The sequence below is a fragment of the Sylvia atricapilla genome, chromosome 1, assembly GCF_009819655.1.
Source record: "Sylvia atricapilla isolate bSylAtr1 chromosome 1, bSylAtr1.pri, whole genome shotgun sequence".
Classification (NCBI taxonomy): domain Eukaryota; kingdom Metazoa; phylum Chordata; class Aves; order Passeriformes; family Sylviidae; genus Sylvia; species Sylvia atricapilla.
Genome location: NC_089140.1, coordinates 92,722,087 through 92,743,153, shown reverse-complemented (window position 1 = coordinate 92,743,153; position 21,067 = coordinate 92,722,087). Strand labels below are relative to the sequence as shown.

General features: G+C 38.3%; 1 protein-coding gene across 2 annotated transcripts in view; it reads left to right on the top strand.

Annotated features, from left to right (window-relative positions):
* CARMIL1 (capping protein regulator and myosin 1 linker 1) overlaps window positions 1–21,067 on the top strand; it is a 191,666-nt gene that overhangs the window by 96,366 nt on the left and 74,233 nt on the right. For both annotated transcript variants that reach the window (XM_066328029.1, XM_066328021.1), the window contains exons 10-16: window positions 800–888; window positions 5,909–6,003; window positions 9,960–10,046; window positions 13,693–13,796; window positions 15,737–15,814; window positions 15,930–16,006; window positions 16,932–17,036. In XM_066328029.1, the coding sequence (XP_066184126.1) occupies window positions 800–888; window positions 5,909–6,003; window positions 9,960–10,046; window positions 13,693–13,796; window positions 15,737–15,814; window positions 15,930–16,006; window positions 16,932–17,036 (635 nt within the window). The remainder of the gene's footprint in view (window positions 1–799; window positions 889–5,908; window positions 6,004–9,959; window positions 10,047–13,692; window positions 13,797–15,736; window positions 15,815–15,929; window positions 16,007–16,931; window positions 17,037–21,067) is intronic.

Below are 21,067 nucleotides of genomic sequence, written 5' to 3'. Positions count from 1 at the left end.
GGAAAAAAGAAAAGTCAAATCCAGAAGCAAAATAAAAGTTTATAATAAAACGTGATGAGGTTCATTGCATGGCTTTTGAATAATTATGGTTTTATCTCTCTGTTTGAATGAGCAGAGCAAACAAACTCTTTTGTTGTCATGTTTTGTTCATGGTACTTGCAAATATCCGTGCAAATTCTAGAATTCAAGAACAGAAAGAATGAGATGAGATTTACTTCTGCATAGACTGGAAGAATCCATACTCAAATATACTGGCCCTTCACCACTAGTCCTTGGGAGTCTTTGGAGGATATCTCTAGCAAGGGTGCTTTCAGCTCTGAGGTTTTTTTTGGATTCTTGTAGGTTTTGTTTATTTTTATTTGCCTTCTAACATCTTTCTTTGTGTTTAATTGTCATTCCTGATCAGGCTTTATTCTCCTTTGCACTAGTTACCACTTTTTTCTGCAGGAGTAGCATGCATATGAATAAGATTTCTCTAAAAATTAAGTGAGATTTTTTTCTGAGCCACATGATTTTTCACTGTCATTATATGTCATTGGCAGAACCAAAATTCTGCCCCTTTTGGTTAAGTGGCCTGGTTCATTAGTTACTTGCTTTTAGTCTGCCTCCCGCTTCTCTTGAGTCTTTTCCAGAAGTCTTCTGTTGACTCTCCTGGATGTTTCTGGTATTTTTACTTCCTATTTATGTATGACAAGAAGGTGTTTGTGGCCTGGATCCCATTGCAATGTACAGCTTAACTCAATAACTGTCCTGTTCCGTGTTTGTGTTCTTTAACACTGTTCTGTCTTTTCTGTGGCAGTCCACTGATCTCTGTGAGCAGATACTGCGAGTGGTGAGTAGGTCCAGTCGGTTGGAAGAACTGGTGTTAGAGAATGCCGGGCTTAGAACGTAAGTAATTCCCGTGAAATGTTGCTTTAGATGCTGCTTACTCCCACCAAAAGAGATGTGTGGTGTATGTTAGCCGGAATAAGCATTAAAAAAGCTGTGCTCAATGTCTGCCTAGTTCTGACAAGCATCTAATCACAAGCTTTTTAGCAGGTTTTCCAGAGGGTATGTCCAAGAAATCTCTTTAAACTTATGTTTTTTAAGATTCTGCTTGGGCAGTTGGGCTAAGTGGAGCAAAATTATTTCAAAGCGTAAACCTTAAACTGGCCTGTACTATTGCTCTCCAAATATGGCTCCAATCGAAGTATCAACCACCTTTTTATCGTTCAAAAAACAGTGGTTTAGGTTTTGTTAAAAAAAGGATACTATTCCATCTTGCCTAACAGATTGTTGTTGTTTCATTTCCAAATGAGCTGGTATTATCTTAACGTGGATTGCTGTCTGCTCAAATATAACAGGACTTCTACACTAACAACTTTTTTGAAGAAAGTAAATCAGTAAGTTTAATGGCTTGCCATAGACTTAAAAGGAAGATGCACAGAAATAAGCCATACAATTAAATCCTAGCATATGTTTTAAATACAGTAAGTTGTAGTTATTAGTTATTTGCCTTTTTTTCTCCCTTCACAGGAAATAGAAGCAAAGTTCAAGTTACTTCCAGCTGTGCTAGTTAGTAATTGTAATGCTTGTTTCAGTGTTAGGGTAGTGTCCAAGACAATGTAGACAAGATAAACTCTAGAGCTAATTATTTTTTTTTTAATTAAAAAAAGCAGCATAAGGGTGCAAGAAGCAGACCACTATGCAGAATTACAAATAAAGGGAAAGAAGCACAGGGGAGATATTTGGTGTACCTTACATTGTCTCTTCTTACATTGTTGGAGTCTTTTTCTCCTTTTTAAAGTGCACTTTTCATTGAAATGCCTTTAAAAGAAATTTGCCTACATGACACAAGAAATTTGAGGTCTAGTTTGGAATAATACGTAACTTTTTGATCCCTAGTGCACTGCCTTTAATAGTTGTCACTCAAACATAAGCCCCTGGTTTTAATCTCATTTTTCTTCCAGTATGAGCCATGAAATCTAGTTATAATCGTTAATATTAAAGGATATGTTGACTACCTTTGCACGTTGCCTACCTTAATTTATCACAGTTGAATTAACTGCTTTCAGTTTTAACAGGACTTGACAGATAATCAACCTGTGACTTTGGTTTTCATGTCTCCATCTACATGCAGAGTGTTTGGCATTGTGCCTTGGTGTGTATCTGTTCTGATCAACACTGTCTGTTTTTGCCAAGGATACATTTGTCAGTTTTGCCATTTTTTTCATCTCTGTTTGCTAGGGGACCCTGTTGTTGCTGAGTATCTTCCTTCTCATGGCTTACAGACCAGTCATTTTTAATGAGCTGTGATAGAACATCAAACCAGGGTTAAGAAAGAGCTACCAAGAGTAAAGCTGTAAGAAATAACCCGAGCAGCTGCAAGAGCATATTTCTTCCTGCGGCAGAGTCAGTTTAAGATGATTCTGTTCTTTTTTATCTCCAGCCACTCATTTCTGTGATTTGGTTTGGGCCACAGCCTCATAAACACTTGTCATCCTCCAAAAATGATGAAACAGCAAACTATTGTGCAGTAGCAGTAATAACGACCCAGAACTAGGGAAGTGTGGACTTCCTGTTGGGAAAAACAGGATGTCAAATTAAAGTCCCTGTCTGATAAGATTTGTGTTAGTTTAGATGCTCTTGGAAGTTTTATCCTCATTGCTATTACTTTAACTACATATAAAGGATGCAGTTTAGATAACATTGGAAGGCTTCAATGCATACAGCAATCACTGATGATTTGGTAGGTGTTTTAATTAGCATACATGATGTCCAGATTTCATGGAGAGTAGAGTAATTCAGGCTGACCCAGAAAAATGAGCTTGAAAAGAGGATTAATCCCTGAGGTATTTTAGAGGAACGGACAATATGTGATAACCAAAATACTGATTTCTGAGTGGGCAGCTCAGCCTATTGATTCGAGTGGGCTTTGGTATCTACCAGGCTTTGCAACTTGGCCTGACAGGCACAGGCTGTGTACAGTGGGAGCTGCCCTTGGCCTACATTGTTGGGAGATGCTAAATGGCAAGAACGTGGATATTAGGAAAAGGTTTTTTCTTCAGAGGGTGGTTGGGTGCTGAAACAGGCTTCCTGAGGCATTGATGTGGCCCCAACCCTGCCAGATGCTCCTTGAGCATTTGGACAACAATTTTAGACACTTGGTGGGGTTGTTGGGGTGTCTTGTGCAGCACCAGGGCTTGGAGTCGATCCTTGGGAGCCCCTTCCAACTCAGGATATTGTGTGGTTTCCATGGAACTGCCAGACAGACTTCCCAGTCTGCAAAGGTCTGTTTGCAGGAACTGGTGCAAATGATTCATTTTTTGCACTTACATGGTCTCTGAAAGCTGGCAGGCAGAATGTCCCTGCCTCCTTTCACGCTGTCCCATGCAGCCGTGTTCCAAAGGGAGTGGCCAGCTGCCACGTGGGGAACAACAGAAGTGCCTGTTCCTGGTATCCAAGGGGCCTTTGACAGTCATGTCAAGTCTTATCTTGCCCTTCTTGACAGGGTCTTAATGTCCTTAGACCTAACAGTGTTGCTTCCTCCCACACATCCTCTTTTTTTTCTGTTACAGGGATGTTGTCTAGACAGATCTCAAGGAATTGCTTTATTTGTCTGAGATTTCCAGATTGGTGGTATTCTTTCCCTTCATGAAATATGCTTAGTCTGCCATATGTATAGTTAAATTGAATCTTTTTGGAGCTTTACCTCCAAGCCTGAAAAAGCTTGTTTCAGCCAAGCATGGCTGTGTAATGCATACAGGAGCAAGCTTGATGCTTCATAGAAACTTTCAGACTTATACCACATATTCTGTGCAGCCAAAAGAAGTAACAAATTTTGTGACTTGAAACAAATTGTGAACAAAGGAGGGGAAGAGATGTCCCCCCATGAGCAGAGCCAAGGTGCCTCTGTTTATGGCAGAGGCTACACAGTGTGTGTTATTTGTTGTATTGGTTTTTTTTTTTTTTTTCCCAGAATGAGCCTTGGAGCCCTGTGAGCCCAGTATGGATAATCCAGTAGTTTCTGGTGGAGGTTGGTTTGCTATAGCTTTGCTGAGTAGTTCACACACATGCTCTAGTTGTCCAAAACGTAATCCTGCCTATATTGCTGGCAAAAGCTGGAGCAGAGTTTGTAAACAAGCCTGGAGGTATAGACAAAGTATTGTAATGACAAGAATCTGTTAAGGATAAAGGAAGAGGAGGAAGCTCCTCAAGAGGGAAGGATTTGTTGCTTTTTAATCAAAAAATTTGAGTTTTGTCTTGGCTGGACATAAGGAGCTTAATTCAGTTGCCTAAGGGCAGGCATCTAGCACCATTTGAAATGCTGGAGGATTTCCAGTGTTGGCAAATGTCACTGAGGACCTACAGGAAATCCACAGTCTTCTGCAGCAGCAGCTGGTAGCAAAGCAGGAGACCCTGGGGCCTGTCAGGTGGCAAAGTGTCAAGTCCAGAAGTTCTTTTTGTTGAGTGTTTGTATTCACATGCTGCTTGTATTTTAGGAAGAGAATATGTTTTTCCTAAAGGCAGCCCTTCATCATACATCTGCAGTGCTGGAACCAGTTCTAGCTCCAGAAGGACAGAGGATTTCAAAGGAAAACTAAACTTCCCTGGAGCATCTCTGTACTCCAGTAAACTTTGCAACTGCAGATAACCAAAAGCTATCGAGGCAATTTGCTGTTCTGTCTCCTTTCTTTTCCAAGTACTAGAAGAGGATGATGCTACCTCCACTGTGGTTCTCAGCACAGAGTTTGATGGTAGGCAGGATCTATTCCAAGGAAAGAGGGCAGTGTTAATCAGCATTTTGGTAGCTCTCCACCACTGGCCTACAGGGGGAAAGATAATGTACTTTAAGGAGTGAAAGGAAGAGGGAAGTTCAATGCATAGTCTTGCTTTCTATCTCAGTGTCTAACTTAGGTGAAGAACACTGAAGTTACAGCCCCAGTTTATCAAAAGCCCACAGTAGATCTAGTCCCTTATCTTACCACAGCTTCAGCTGGTACGAGAACAGGTTTGAGGATTTGTCTTAGAGCTGATAAGACACCAACCTTCTGACTTCATGCAAGGAACATGTCTCCACCGGAGTGTGACAGTGTGGTGTGCAAGAAAACCAAGCTAGCTTCCAGCTTGGTGCTGTGGGTGGTGGCAGTCCAGCTGCAGCAAAGTGCTTTCAGATGGGACACTGCTCCCTTGCCTCTCAAGTGGCTTTGGAACAGAGGTCATGCTCCTACATTTACCTACCACGGTTGGTTAAGGTTGCTTCAAAGCTCTCTGTGCTACCTGGCCTGGCTGTTGTCAGCATTACAGAAGTGATATTCTGAATCTCTTTTGGATCCATTGTTGGGACTGTGACCAGCCAGGCATGCCCTTTGATACTCCTCACTATAAAAAGAAGGAAAAGACCAGCTCATCAGTGTGCTGCTGTTCTTTGAGAGAGCTATTCCTGCTGTTTTATAAGGTTAGAAATACTTCTGGATATGCTACAAAGCACATCTGTTTGAGTGACTATTGGCAGAAAGCAGCTGCAGGTGAGCAGGATTGCTTGTGGGTGAAGGAGGTGGTGGTGTACAAGTTGATGTGTATCTCCAAATCCTGTAGTGTGCAGAGAGATGGAAGATGTGGTCAAGTTTTGAGTTACTCTGTGTAACTCCTGTTTCATACCTTCAGATCTCTGTCAAAAGCATTTTAGGATTTGATTGTGTACTCTTCAGTGTCTTGGGTCACAGAATAAATAAATAATGAAGTAACTCCCTGTGAAAGATATCAAATGAGCCAGATAAGCATTGTTTAGAACCACGAGGAATGAGTTAGTGCTCTGCAGTAGGAAAGGCCACTTGTGTCTAGTAATCCTTTGATGCTTTTAAGCCTTTGAACGGGCTGTTGACAAAGAAGATAACAGGATTCCTTCTCCCTCTCTTTTTTGTTGCAGGGATTTTGCACAGAAACTAGCCAGTGCCCTAGCCCATAATCCCAACTCAGGACTCCATACGATCAACCTTGCTAGCAATCCACTTGAAGATAGAGGTACTGTAACATTTTCTCTTTCTATAAACGTAATAGGGGGGGTTATTGCTGCTCCATTCAGCTTTGCCTGAAAAATAGGTTATTGTTTTGTGGGTAATGCTACTGTAAATTTCTGTTGTTCACGAATGGCTGAGAATTGCCATTCTTTTTGACTTATGCATATCCATTGGTGTGGTGAGAAATATTTAAATGTCTTAAGCCAACCCTAGATTTTAAAAGAAGATAGAACACAGTGATTGTTTAGGACTAGAGGGTAAAAAAAAGCTCTCTAGTTTTTAAGAGGTGTGCATTTTTAAAAGCAGTGTATTCAATTGAAAGGTGAAGCACAAGGAACTTTGTTTCTTGGATTATATTTTTCTGGTGGTTTCATGTTTCTATGTCAGCTGTAATGCCATATTTCTTTTCAGTATAAAAATCACCCCTTTTTTCTCAGCCCTGTGCTAGCCTGCCCTGTTGTGAGGTCTTGGTGATGTTCAATAATATGGGCATAACTGGCATTCCTATGGAGCAAAGTGCTGTTCACTCCACAGGATGGAAAATCAAGCTGAACAGCTCAGCTTTTCTCAGACTAGGCACCACTAGGCATGATTTCAGTACATATCAAGTCATTCCTCTCCCTTGTCTACTCTTTTTTCACCCAAGAGGCATTTATTTTTAAAATAAGGTTACATTCTTTCAGTCTGGAGTTGACCCTTCAGTGCTGCCCCTGTGAGATTTCCATTTGCTTCACTTAATGCATTCCAGGCACACTGTGTCCTGGGATCAGACTATCTTGTGCTCCTGTTGGGCTAGAAGAAAAATAAGAATTTTACTGAGTGAACCTTTCCTTGTTTTCTTTGATTTGTTTGGGGGAAATTTTCTATTCTCTTCGCTGTCACAGTTCAAAATAGAAAAGCTGTTCATTCTGACTACAACCTGATGGAGTCAGAATGTTGTCAGCACAGAATTCTGTATGTGTCTCCTCTTTTTTTTTTTCTGGTTCAGTGAGAAGAAAATAGCAGGGAAAGGGTTTTTTTTTTTTTTTTTTCTTTCTACATCTGTATCACTTTTCTTTTGACTAGAAGCAAGTATGATAATGTTTTTGTTTTTAACCTGTTCTGAGTATTTTTTATTTGAAATTGTTCGCATGAATTGCTTTAACTCTTCTGATTACCCCTTCCCTGCTGATTATTGCTTGTCCTCGTTAAGAATTCTTATCACATGAAAGCCAGTGCTTTGCTGAAGAACATTATGGTTACAATGTGCCGTAGGCCTACTGCATTTTACAGAAATTTCTGTTGAGGGCTGGAAAAAAGTCTGCTACATTGTTGATTCTGCTTTTGAAGAAGTGTATTTAGGTTGTGTTATTTGAAAGGGTTTTTTTGCAAAGGAACTAATTTTTATCTTGGAAGCAAAACAATTGACCAAACATCGGGTACTCTACAGTGCAGGGGATCTTTTTTTTCATTGTTTAAACATATCCATGGGGTGCTTTCTTTGAAACAAACCTACAGATTCAAGCCATTCCACAGTATCCACATAGAATACAAAAATGAAATGCAAAAACTACAACTTAGAGAAATTAGTAGGGTTTTTTTCATTATCTCAGCCTCTCCTATCAAATATGCAATTAGGATTTGACCTTTTCATTAGAATTAGATAGGTTATAGAGTACTTAGAAATTAATTATAATTGCAATGTGCAAATATTGCAGCTTTTCAGTTCAAGAAAATTCTCTGGGTGCAAGGTAGGTTTGACTTAGAAAAACTGGAGTGGTAGAAAGGATTTCACCAGTAAAAGTGGAGATTCACAGAAACATGGATTTTGGAAAATACCTTTGGAAAAATCACCTGCAGGAACTGGAACTAGATTATTTTGCAGTTATAAGGGAAAGCACAGAGTTGTTTGTTTTCTGGAGAAGAACATTTTGTACCCTGTATGAACACAAACATACATTAAGTTATTATATATTGTTGAGTACCAATGAGTGAAGGCATGATATTATTACATATTAATGCAACTATCCGAATTCCAACAGCATGGGAAGTGGGTTTAGTTTACCTAAAGGACTTTTCTTCAGTTCAAATACAGTGCAGTGTTTATATGCAGTGATTTTTTTTATTGAGACTGGTCTCTTAACTTGTGTTTGGCTGTCCTTTATGGTACTGTCAATATTTGTGAGGCTAACACCTGGAAAATTTGTTATCAGTCCTGTCCGTAAAAGTCTAGCCACACTGAAGTGATGGCAGTTTTGCTTTTGGCTCTACTAGGATCAGAATTTAATCTCGTATTTTGTTAAAAATAATGCAAAACAAACATACTGAAGCCTGTTAGTACTCAAATTCCAAACTGTGTGCCTGGATGCAGCTAGCTCCATTTCGGCCATGTAAACTCTCATCTCTGTTGTACTATTAGCAAAAAAGTGTGACTGAAAGGATGTTCAAGGGACAAAATAACCAGAAGCACTTTTTCTTTTCTGCACCTGATTCCTGTATCTTATAGTTGTAACTTAACCCCTGTGCTAGTAAAATGTGAAAATTGTTCAGCTTGGCTAGAACAATAAGTAATCTGCAGACTGTTAGCTAAAAGAGGCAAAAGTCTTTGCTGCAGGTCTTAGTCAAAATGCTTAACAGCAAAAATTACATTTGTTGTTTCCTTAGTGATACTGATTGTCCTTATAGAGCTATGAAAGAAAATCCAGTTAGTATGATTTGATTCATTCTTGCTGAAAATTGGTGAAGATATCTGGTTACCATTGTGCTTTACAGTAAATGATTCCAAGGTCTCATGAGTCTAATGTTTTAGCAATATAAATAAAAAATTGTGTATTGTTTTGAGCTGCACTGGTGTTGCACACAACATGCTTTTACAGAGAGCATTAAAAAAACCCCTGCCACAGTACCTGCAAGGTAGCTGCCTCCTTCATTATCAATGATAAATAAAACAGAATAAAAACAGAGTAAACATAGGTAGGTGACCTACAATTTCACAGACTGTCTCATGTCTGTGTATGTGGAAAGATATCAGCTTTTTAATTTACTATGTTTTCAGTCAAGTAAAAGGTTTTAGCCTCTTTTTCTGTGCCCTTTTCTCTTCAAGTGAATTGCTGTAGACGACTGTATTTCATACCTCAGGTTAAGCCTGGAGTTTCTGTGCTGATTTATTCCTCTAACAAATATTTCACAGCTTAGTTGCATTGCTATTTAGGATGTGTTTTCTTAATCAGATTTCAATCTTTTGCTAAAAATGGAGCATGAAATTTGTGAGTGGACACACTGGGTAAAGGCTTTAATGAAAAGTGTCTTCTTATGGTTTTTTTCTTTCATTGAGTTTGTGCTGAGGTAGTCCAGTCTGTGTCAGCATCTTAATAGGTTTTTACTGTTTATGATTGCAAGCAGTTATGGCATTTCCAAGCCTGTGTCCTGGCTGGTGGCCTACAGGCTGCTGTAAGGCCATTAAGTGGCCATTATGACTTGGTAAAGGTTTCAGGCTCTTAGGGTTTGCCTCAGAAAAAGAGTGTGATGTTAGTTCATGTGGGTGCTTTCTTGCCTTGGCAGACCTTCCTTTTAAAAGAAAATAAAAATAGTTTGAAGTTTTGTGTGAAACAGCATTGTTGAGTTTTAGTTTATGCCTAGATTTTTAAATTTAGTTTTATTTCTGAAACATAAAGCCTCCAGATTATTCAAGTGCTGACTGCTTGGTGTGTGTATAATAGCTTCACTTTGACTCCTTCTCAAAAGTATGTGTGCTACAAACTAATATAAACTATAAACAGTTTTAAAACTAATTAAGGAGGATAACTCATGGTTAGAAACAAATTTTCCTATCAGTAAATGGTTCATAAAATGACAGAGCCCTCCCGCACAGTGAGTGCAGCTCCTCCTCAAGTGTCACTGATGCAGTTTGTCCTTGCTGGGAAAACCTGAAGTCACAGAGCTCACCTGAAAACATCCATTTTGTCTTTGCTCCCCCAACAGGTGTGTCATCTTTGAGCATCCAGTTTGCCAAACTTCCAAAGGGACTGAAGCATTTAAATTTATCTAAAACCTCCTTGTCACCTAAAGGTATGTTTTATAAATATGCCTCATATTCTTTTCTAAAACTTTCAGATTTATATACAAAAATTCTTTTTCTTACCAGATTATAAAATAATTATTTTGTGAATTAATTACATGTATTTTCTCAACAGTGCAGCTGCTTTTTTTGCAGCCTGGGTTGCTGAACCGTGAGCTGGGTTCTGAGTATCCTTCAGCACTCTGATAAACTCAGACTTGCTTCTGTAAAGGTTGAGTTTGAACCTGTACTATAAAGGAAGACTGGAATTAGGATTGACATCAAAAATACATTTCATATGCGCTTCAAAAAGATCTCTGAATCAAAAGCATGTAGGGAAATTTCCAAATGTTTTGTACACAGTTATTTTATGAAACCAAGCATTGTGACAATGGCTGGTGAGCAACGTGCTCTGACTAAAGATTTCTTTGTTTTATAATTTACAAATTTCTGATTTGATATTGTAATTGAAGGTGTGGTATATTTTAAAAGCGATAACAGCAGTGAAACACAAGTCAGAAGCTTTCAGGAATTTTTTGTTTTACAAATAGCAGAACCAGTGACCTCTTACACGGATTGCACCAACCCACGTTACCCTCTATAGGTAATGGGTGTTAAAAATAGAAAAACCACACTGACGTTATTGCTGCTTTTTTGCAGATGTTGATGACCTGGAAAAGATGACTGAGTTAACAGTATAAAGGACATTAGCTGATAACAGATAGAACCATGCCTTTTTATCCTGTTTATTATTGCTCTGTGAAGTGCAGATTCTATATTCTCCATAGCTTCAAGGACTGACCTGGGGAAATGTGGGTAGGGTAAAGGACTTTTTATTTTATTTTTTTTTTTATGAGTGCTATGGCTCTTCTTATGGTCAAGTAAACAATAAATCCTAAGGTAAATTTCTTAAATAATTATTTTCACTAAGAATACTTTTATTAAACTCTGGCGTTGTTCTTTTCTACTGCTAAGTCAGTTTTGGGTGACAGTTGATTAAGAATCTTAACTAATGTAACATGTACTCTTGAAATGAGATACTTGTGAATTTAACAGCAATTTCTGCAGTTCTGGTATATTCATTCATTCTCTACTTTTCTTCATGTGAGCTGAATCACTTCAGCAAGTGGTTGTGAAGTTTGAGTCAAGAGAACACTATAGCAACATTTCCTTCATCATAAAGAATAAATGCCAGCTTGATGAAGTTTACCCACACAACTCTTGTCAGTGAAAGTGAATTCTGAGGTTATTAAAAGAATCTGAAGGTTTTAAACATACTTTTTAAAGATGATCTTTAAGCAAAAGTTGAAAATATTTTCCAGTACATCCAATACTGATGACCTTTGGAGTGACATTGTAGCATTAATGTTGTCCCATGGCAGCTCCTCAGTGTTACTTAAAAATAGCTTATGCTTTGTCTTAAAATGGGAATTCTTACAACCCTCAGGACCTGAAGCAACTCAGGTTGCTGCAAAGCTGTCAGTTTCTCTCTAACCTAAGAAGACAGTAATGATTCGGTTTTAACTTGAGAGGCTATTTTTGAACTTATAATACTTTCGGTGGAAAAAGTCTAAAAGAGTCCTTGGATCTTGGATTCATTAGCCTCCAAAGTGCATGTATTTTTTCCTTCAATCTTTTTATTTATTATATATTTAATTTTTTAAATTTTAAATGTTCCAGAAATTCAGAACAATCCCTTGCAGGTTTTGACCCTATTTAAAAGTGCTTTTTATTTGAGATTAGTTTCTAAGATTGACAAGTGAAGTTCAGGTGGCAACTTCCCAGCTGATCTTTCTTCAAATATTGTATCTCAAAGTTCCTGAGAGCTATTAACAGTCTGAGCCTCCTGAGAGTGGTAAAAGAGCATGAAAGACTGTCTGCAAATGAAAGTGAGATTACTGTTAGAGTATAGGACGAGGTAGTGTGAAGTTCAAACATAAATTTATTGATTTGAAGATTCTGGTTAAATGGGAAATTTTAGTATACTCGTTCAAAGATAAAGCTTGCTTTTCTGACCCCAAGCCAGAGGCTAATTAAAAAAATCCCTCATTCACATTGTTCACCTTCACCGATGTGGCTGATTTTGAGCAGTTGGTTCTTTTTAAGCATGAAACAAACAACAACCTTAAGAATTGTTTGATAGGTCTTCTTCTCCCTCAAACTCGGACACTGCTTCTGAATTCCCAGAATTGGTTTTTGGTTGTACATGCTGAATTGCTCATAGTTTACCCAGCTGGAACCCCAACTGATAGCGTGGTACCATTGAGCAACCAGGACAAAATTGCATTTCTTCCTTCTTCTTCTTGTTACTTGTAAACGTTGAGAAGGCTCACTAAAGTGAATCCAAAGCTGTAATGTCAAGCATTTAAACAGAGCTTTTAGATCTTCTGAAGTTTTGCAAAGTATTAGTTTGCAGTTTACCTTTAACAATAGGGTGTGCATTCAACAACACCATCTCAAGCTGAAATAAAAATGACACTAAGCAGAAAAGATTTGAGATTTGACTCAGATGTTGCTATGCTTTGATACTTTCCAGTTTCAAAAGCCTCCTGAAACCAGGACCCATACTACTAATATGGGAGGCTTAATATTTGAAAGCTCAGAAAATTAAAGCACTGACATAGGTATTTTTTTCTCCAGAAACAGCTTGCTAGCTCTTTCTTCCACATCTTCACTGGCAAATCAGTTTCATAGTAGTTTTTAAGTGAAGACTGGATGTGTTTCATCCATTGAATGTCCATCCAATTTCACTGACCAGCTTTGAGAAATTGTTGAATGTTGTGTAGATCACTTGCCGCCTTTATAGCTTTGGCCAGGCACTTAGAAAAGAACTGCTGCATCAACTAAAGTACACAGTGATGCTTATGCATGTAAGAAACACATGCATGTAGTGCTTAAAAGGCAGCAAAGAAAATCTACAATAAATTGACAAGTTCATGAAAAGCTGCAGAGCCCTCAGATGAAAGTTAGATTTGAAGGAATCAGAAATAGCCATGTCCTAATTTGTATTTTGAAAGGCTGAGAAGTTTCAGTGGAAGAAAGCCCTGACTGGTTTGTTCCCAATGTGAGCTTTTTAATTTTAATGTGAAAAATATGTTTTTGTTCTGATAAGCAACTGAGAGTCTTTATGCATCTCTGGGTACTTTTAATTAACTATTTTTATGAAATTGCAGGCAAATACATTAATTGAAATATTTTTAATTTCTAGGTCTCATCAGTTGCTTTTGAAGTTCCGGCAATTATAATTGTTAATGTACTTGGTCCTCCACAGATGCTTTCATCTACTTCCACAAATAGTTTTATCTAAATATTGTTGTTTGTAGGAAGACATTGACTTAAAATTACGGAGTAAACTGTGGTTTTTAAATCTGTTTGAAAAATGGATCTGGATACATCCTGGATATGGGACATACTGTGGATATTGGAGCACTGTGCTGCATGAGGGAAGCTGGGAGAGTGTGGTGCAGGTGGAACTGGACGTGCTGTGTCAGGGAAAGGTCTCATGTCTGCCTGGTGATCTGTGTTCCTCAGTGATGGCAATAGGAAGTCGTTCAGCGTTTGTGTGTGTCTGTGTTCGCCGGAATTGCGCACTTTGCAGGCTCCGGGCCAGTTTTGTGTAGAGGCAGCTCAGCTGAGTTGTGACCTCTTTTTTGGCAGGGGTGAACAGCCTTTCCCAGTCACTGAGTGCCAACTCGCTGATCACCAGCACGCTCATCTATCTAGACCTCTCAGGGAACGCGCTCCGCGGAGATGATCTCTCGGTAAGGACTTCCCTCTCCCTGGGGAGATAATGAATGGGTGTTTTAATTAACGGGTGAGAGAAAGGCAAAAACCTTCTTGTTCAGATCCTATTTGACCTTTATTTCTGTACAGTTTTAGTAGGGATAAAAAATAACAGTTTTATTTCTGCTCTTTGGTATAAAGTCAGAGAACTGCCCCACATAACTAAAAAAAATACACATATTTTAGTTCATGTCTTTAGTCTTTGGCTTCTACTGATACATGAGAAAAGTGCAAGGGTACCACTTTTTTTCAGTGGACTTACCATTCTCTCTGAGTTCTCTTTGAAAGTCACAAAATGCCATTAAAAAGCCCTCATCATCTTTTTAGTGATAAGAGTATTACAAATTTTCCATAGGAAGGTTGGAAACAAATTATTTCTTTTGACTTGTAAAGAATTAATTTCTGTTTTTCAATATTTTTGTTTGTATAAATAAATTTGTGCACTTCCTAGACACATACTGTTGAAACTCATGATTCTTTGAAGAATGTAATTATTTTTTAGACTCCTTTGTTCAGTTGATCAATTGCCATGAAGGTGGAGCTTTATTTCCTCCGTAACGAAATCCACTTATTCTCAATTTGTATATATTCACTTTTTGACTGTTACATTTGCATTTCTCTTTCACATCAAAAGTTATGTGCATGTAACTGTCAGGTTTTGAATTCTAAGTATTGAAGATCTAAGAAGATGCAAAACTATGGTTAGCCAATCTCATAATTTAAAGTAAGATATGACTTTTTGACTTTTCCACATACCTTACCTGCAGATTCATCAGCATATTCAGAGAACTAGCCTTTTCAGGCATGAGGTGAAAGGGTCAGTGGGACAACAGGGTTTTAAAGGTAGCAAATAAATAGTTAAATGTAAGTAAAGACACACAGTGAATTACTCTGAGAGAATAACGTAGTAAATAATGTAAAACAAAAGGTCAAATAAAATGTAATAAAAAAATCTTTGCCAGGCAGTGTTTTAAAAAACCTGGGGTCAACCTACAATATTTTAAGAGATCAATACGGAAAGTGGATCTTTTCTTTGCCTGTCAGATGTGTGGTTTAAAGATAAAGATTATTCATACTGAGGTCTCTTAATCTGTGGAATCAGTTTTCTAACAGGAGCAAGGAAATCCTGTTACTTAGCAATTAAAATAAACCCTAGGAAAGCATGGAAATTTTTTAAGTGGGGACCTCTCTTGTATTGTAGGTATAGGGGCTAAATGACCTAATTTTTGGGAAGATGGGTCTATTTTAGAAATGTTAAGCATTCACTGTTTGGCTGGATTTCATGTGGAGTTGAGCTTTCCAGTTTTCTGAGAATTAGGTCACACTTATATCTTTCTGTGTTGCTCTCTGAAACTAAAAAGAGCCCAAAATGACACAGTGTATAGTAAGAAGTTTTACATATGCTAACATTTATGTGATGTATTCTATATGGTACTGACGCCATCATTGTTAAAATCTTGTTACCTCTTCTATATTCTCCCTTAAACCTGTAATGTGCAGCTGATATTAAGAACTAACCATGGACTTAAGGTGCAAATTAGTTGCTTCCCCCATGCTTAAAGGGTCTGGCTTTAACTTACAAGCCAATTAGCCTTTCTGAAATGTAACAGCAATCTGAATGACATCACAAATCTTTATTTAATTATCATCTGAATTAATTATCATCTGCTGTGAAAGTTAAATGTAGTAACTCAAGACCTGTGCTTTAAGAGGAATGTTGGATAAGTGTAGTCGAAGCTCCATTTTCTCCATTTTAAAGAAACCATAGTCTGCAAAAGTAAAACAGATAGTATTGAATAGGTGAAGTTTCAGTGATTTTATAGTAAAAGCTGAAAATGCAATGAGAGGTAGGTATCCAGTAACTGTTGTCATAATATAAAAGTTAACGTCTGTAATTCTTTCTGTCCAATAATTATAGAGCCTGTACAATTTTTTGGCCCAGCCAAACGCCCTTGTTCACCTGGATTTATCCAACACGGAGTGTGCGCTAGATATGGTAAAGACTATTCCTTTATATATTTCAATACCAAGGAAACATTCCCTGCCTTCTATCCCATGGTACTTTCTTGAGTTAATATAAAGTAAAATGATTTGCCCTTATTTTGAATCAGGTATGTGGAGCCCTCCTTCGTGGATGTCTTCAGCATCTAGCTGTCCTTAGCCTCTCGAGGACTCTGTTTTCTCACAGGTACAATTTAAATGTCATTACCCTCAACTCCTGCAGTATTTTGGCGTATAATTTCTTATGCTCATGTAGCACCCTTCTTTTTAATAATAAATCTAAGACTTTTTTTACAAAGCCTTGGAAGTCTTACTGCTCGATGAAATAGGTACTATTTATTCTAAGCAAAGTATTTTCTTTCCCTTTCTGCTCTTTGCTAAAGGTCTGTAAAGTAAGCCACCTTGTCTAATATGTGTTTGTGTGATACTGATGCAGCAGAAAGTCTATATATCTTTTGTCTCTAAAGGGCAGAGCATCAGGCTTTGAAGTCTGACTGACTTGATTCCTTTTCATATATGATTTTTAAAGTTTGTATTTTTCTTGATTTGGTGACGGTTAGAAATGCTTTTTGTCCTGTTTTGTCCTCTTCTAGGAGGAACTCCTTTTGAAAGTCTTTGAGATTGAACATTTACTTTTTGGGGTACTTGCATTGTAGGAAATACTAGCTTCCATTTTCTTTAGATTGAAGCTTTGAGTCCTTATCAGAGATAACACCTAATTGATGCCAAGGTATTCTAGCACTGAGTAATTATTTCTGGTGGTGAGAAAGCAATTTCAGGGTTTTGTTCATGTCCTGTTTGATCTTCTGCTTGTGAGATGTTAAGTATGTTCACTATTAACCAGACCTAAATGATCATTCTTTGTAGTTCACAAACAGAAGGTAGATAGTAATGTCTTCTGTGCAGCAGTGCAGTTGTAAGGATTGTTTGTTGAATCAACATTTTGATGACATTATAATTCTAAGCTAATTGAGAGCCACTGATTACAGAACTGCCTAAGGTAGAGCAATTAAACTGTAAAAGATCATTACATTTCTGATGGCTTGCGTTCACTATTTATTGGAATGAGGAGTGTCTAAATGCTGTTTCTTAATGAATTTGTTTGCTTACAGAAAAGGAAAAGAAGTCCCTCCCTCCTTCAAACAGTTTTTCAGCAGCTCACTTGCTTTGATGCAGATTAACCTTTCAGGAACTAAACTCCCTCCTGAGCCTCTAAAGTAAGAATTTAATTTCGTTTTCTCCTGTGCCTAAAACCTAGTTTGCATTGTTGTTATAGGAGTGCCTCATATTAGAAAGGAGGGGGAAAGAATTTTTCTTTCTTCTTTTTTTCCCCATTGTACATTATTAATATTAGAAGAGTGAGTTTTGTGATGGTCACACATTCATAAAATGTTCTTTCCATCTCACAGTTGAGACTATTAATCATATTTTTTGCTCTGGGAATGTCACAGCTGTTTAGCTTCTGTCAGCGGTTTTTTGGGATATATTTCTTTCTTTGTGGCTTATGAACAAAACTGCTCCACAGTGAAATGGGATTATAGGCTTTTGTGAGCGCCGTTCCTTTGGGACTGCATTACTGCAACAGCCAAAGTGAAATGGAACCTGTTGCAGGATTTGGGAGGAGAAACCTATTGTACAGAGCTATGCTCTTCTTTTTGGGGGAGGAGACAATGGCAGCTGTTTCCAGGAATGCTAAGTGAAATGAGTGTGTCACCCAACCTGTGACTAACGGGTTCTGCAGGCTGAGGGAAATTGTGAAGCTCTTTCACCCTTCTTGAGATGTGCGTGGATTTGAACCGTGTTGAAATTTTCAGACATGAAATTTAAAAGTGTGTTTTGAAGTCGAGATAGGCCTGGACAGGTAGGTCTATTCTAGATAGGCCATTCTGTGATTCTGGCAGAATACTGATGTTTATTTGGCAAATTAAAGAAAGGGCTCTTCTCAAAGTGTCATCTTCCGTGCTAATATGTGTTAAAATATACATAACTTTCTCTGTAGCAGACACCTAGACACATTCACTGCGTATTTTGCAATCCTTATATGGATATAGGTGTATGGATGTATTCTTGTGTGGTTGGGAGCCTGACTCCTGAGGGAGAACAGCAAAAGGGAATGAGGAGTATCTAATGGACAGGATTTGATGGCAAAATTGGAGATGTGGGATATAAAGAGTAGGTAGTGAGAATGGGATGGAAAGCTTTTTATATGCTCTGGAGGAAGCTAAGGGTGACAAGTGCAACAGCAGAAAGAGTAGTGTACATGGGTTGAAATATTTTTTCTTAATGCAATTCAGTATTGAAGAGCGCAGTACAATATCACAGAGTCACAGAATGGGTCAGGTTGGTAGGGACCACAGGGTCATTTGGTCCAACCTCCCTGCTTAGGTAGGGTCATCCTACAGAACATGGCACAGGATTGCATCCAGATGGTTCTTGAGTATCTTCAGTGAGGGAGACTCCCACACTGAGAAGTTACCCACAACATCTCTGAGTAACTTCTTCCTGCACAGTAAAGAAGTTCTTCCTTGTGTTCAGGTGGAACTTTCTGTGCATTAGTTTCTGCTTGTAGCCTCTTGTCTTGTTGCTTGGCATGTCCGAGAAGAGCCTGATGGTTAAGTCAGATGCACTGGATTGAAATCCATATTCAACTGCAGGAGCCATTGTAGCTCTGATGTTTCACTTTGTTCTGTGTGATGCTCTTGACTGTTGTGCTTGCTCAGACTTTGCCAGCATTAGGAAGGTGTGGTACAGATGTGCTTTCAAAGAGAAAGTGATTTTTTTGAAATACAGTTGATTCTGAATAATTTAGAGCTATTGATCGTATGGTGGAGGGCAGCAGGGAACAAAAACAAGGATGGATGTGACTACTACAGATGACAGTATTGGTTTGACAGGAAAAAGAGAATACTGTAGGACACTGAATGTATCCCCAGAGATTAGGAAAGGTGAGAAGCACAAAAACATTATGGTTCATTAAGGTTCTCGTCTTGTCTTGTTGAGTATCTCTTACGGTATGAGGAATTTTATCAGGTTAGTGCTGTACGGTTGCCTGAGCTCATGAAAGATGTTATTATATTAATTTATCCCAAAAACTTAGGACCCTTTGCGTGCCAGCTCGGCAGCAAATGGTAGCTTTCTAGTCCTTTTCAGTCAAAATATGCGTTAGCAAAAAATTGCTTCTGGTAATGCTTAAGATAATGTGGCTCTGATTCATTGAATTGGGTTGGAGGGAGTTACTTGCCTGACTGGTGTTGGTGGAAGTAAAAGAGGCAGTGATGGGGAGCATAGGATGAGTTGAGAGCAGAAAGCTCTTTCACTAGCACAGAAAGCTTCCGGGAGAGGCATCTTTGCAAAGTCCAGATGGATGTGAATGATCTCAGAGAGTCCATGCCACTCTCAGCTGTCTGGTATTTTGGTCTGGACTGCTTTTGTTCTGGTGGCAGTATTCACCTCTGCCTAGGAGGTAGGAGAGAAGCTGTTAGTATATTTTGGTAATTTCTGTGATGTGCTTTTTCTCTGACCTAAATTTTTCATTCAGTTTGAGCTGAGTGTGTCACAACACTACAAAGGACTTTGATCTGCAGGACACCTTGCTTTACCTCTCAAACCCTACATGGCTTGACTAATCCATTTCAAAAATGTCCTGTGGAAGTTAATCTGGGTTTAAAAAGACTGAGGATATGTATTATGGGACAGCTGCTAAGCCTTTTGTTCTTAACTGCAAGAAACAAAAAACCTTCTCCAGAACCAAAAAGATCACAGTGTTGGTTAAACACAAGAAGATAGAAACACGTTTTTCAGGCAGACTTAAATTTGTCATTGCCAGGACTGCAAGAGCACATGAGAGATGGCTCCAGGAAGGAAAAATTAAAAAACTGTGGTGTATCATAACAGTACTTTCCTGGCATCATTGATCAGCATATATGAAAAAAACTTCTGGAGTTGGAGCTGTCCAGTGACAAGCGAGAAGTTCCTGGTTTGTGTCCATGAACCAGAGGTCACCAAGTTCAATGTGTGATTCAAGATCAATCCTGCCTAGAGAAATATATAGATAAAATGCAGATACCTGATATTGTGAGCTCCAAATTCCCCTAACTGTTATTTGATTTCTTTATAGGCTTCCTTTAGCTCTACAATTGTGATATGTTTAATTGCATGTGCTAAGTCAGTGAATTGAAAGATATTGGTTTAATCAGTGCAGTCTGTGAAGGACATGAACTTGCTTAGACAGTGTAAATCAAGCCTTTCAGGAAGTAGTTTTGCTGATAAAGCAGTACTTTGAGAATGCCTTGTGGTGGGTGGGGAGAGGGTATACCTTATACATAGGTAATATAGTTAATGTTCCATTGAAGCTCACTCTTTTTTTTACCATTTTTTTAAGGAGGCAGTTTGTGCTCTTGTCCTTGTTGAAGTATAAGTTGGCATTTTCATTGAATTTCACAGACTTTGCCAAAAATTCTATTTTGATCTGTTAGTGCTGTAACAACACAAGTTTCTGATGTGCTTCTCATCCAAATGCTAATTACAAGGACAATTCTTGCATTCTGCATCATGCACAGTTGATAAGACCTCTCCATGTGTTGCTGTGTGTGTGATTTAAACATAGCGGCCAAGTGGAAGTATAATATGTCTGGCTTCAAGCCCTTTGAAGGCTGGTGATTTTTCATGACAAAGAATTGAGAAAGAAGGGAATTTTCTTAGGGTGAATTTATAGGGAAGAGGTTAGGGAAAACTCCTTTTTTTTTTTCTTTCTGTGAAAAGTGTACAAGTGAAGCAGCACTATGTCTCTTTAATCTGCACTTTTTTTATGCTTGCACTGTATTTTTTATTTCCTGGAAATATTTAGGAAGCTCTTTGCAAGCTTAACATCAGCCAGACTGGCTGAATAAAAAGCATGTCTGCGTAAGAAAGACAATATAATCTGAAAATTTGTGAGAACTGTTGCAGAACTTTCATTTCCCTCCCCCCCCTTGCTCTATATATTAATAGCTTAAGCAAATAAGCACAACACATTTGCCTTTGTCAATAGGGAAGGTCTGATTATACTTGGAGGACAGAAGATATAAATAGATTTAAATGAAAAACTTGCCCAAGACACTCACATTTCAAATGTAGCTTTGACACACTACTTGCATAGCAAGTGTGTAGACAAATGGCTCATCAGGAGGAGTTGTTTTTTATCTCCATGCATCCGTCACTTGGTTAGCTGCTTTTGGCTGAAATGAAGTTGGAGAAGGAAGTCCTTCTG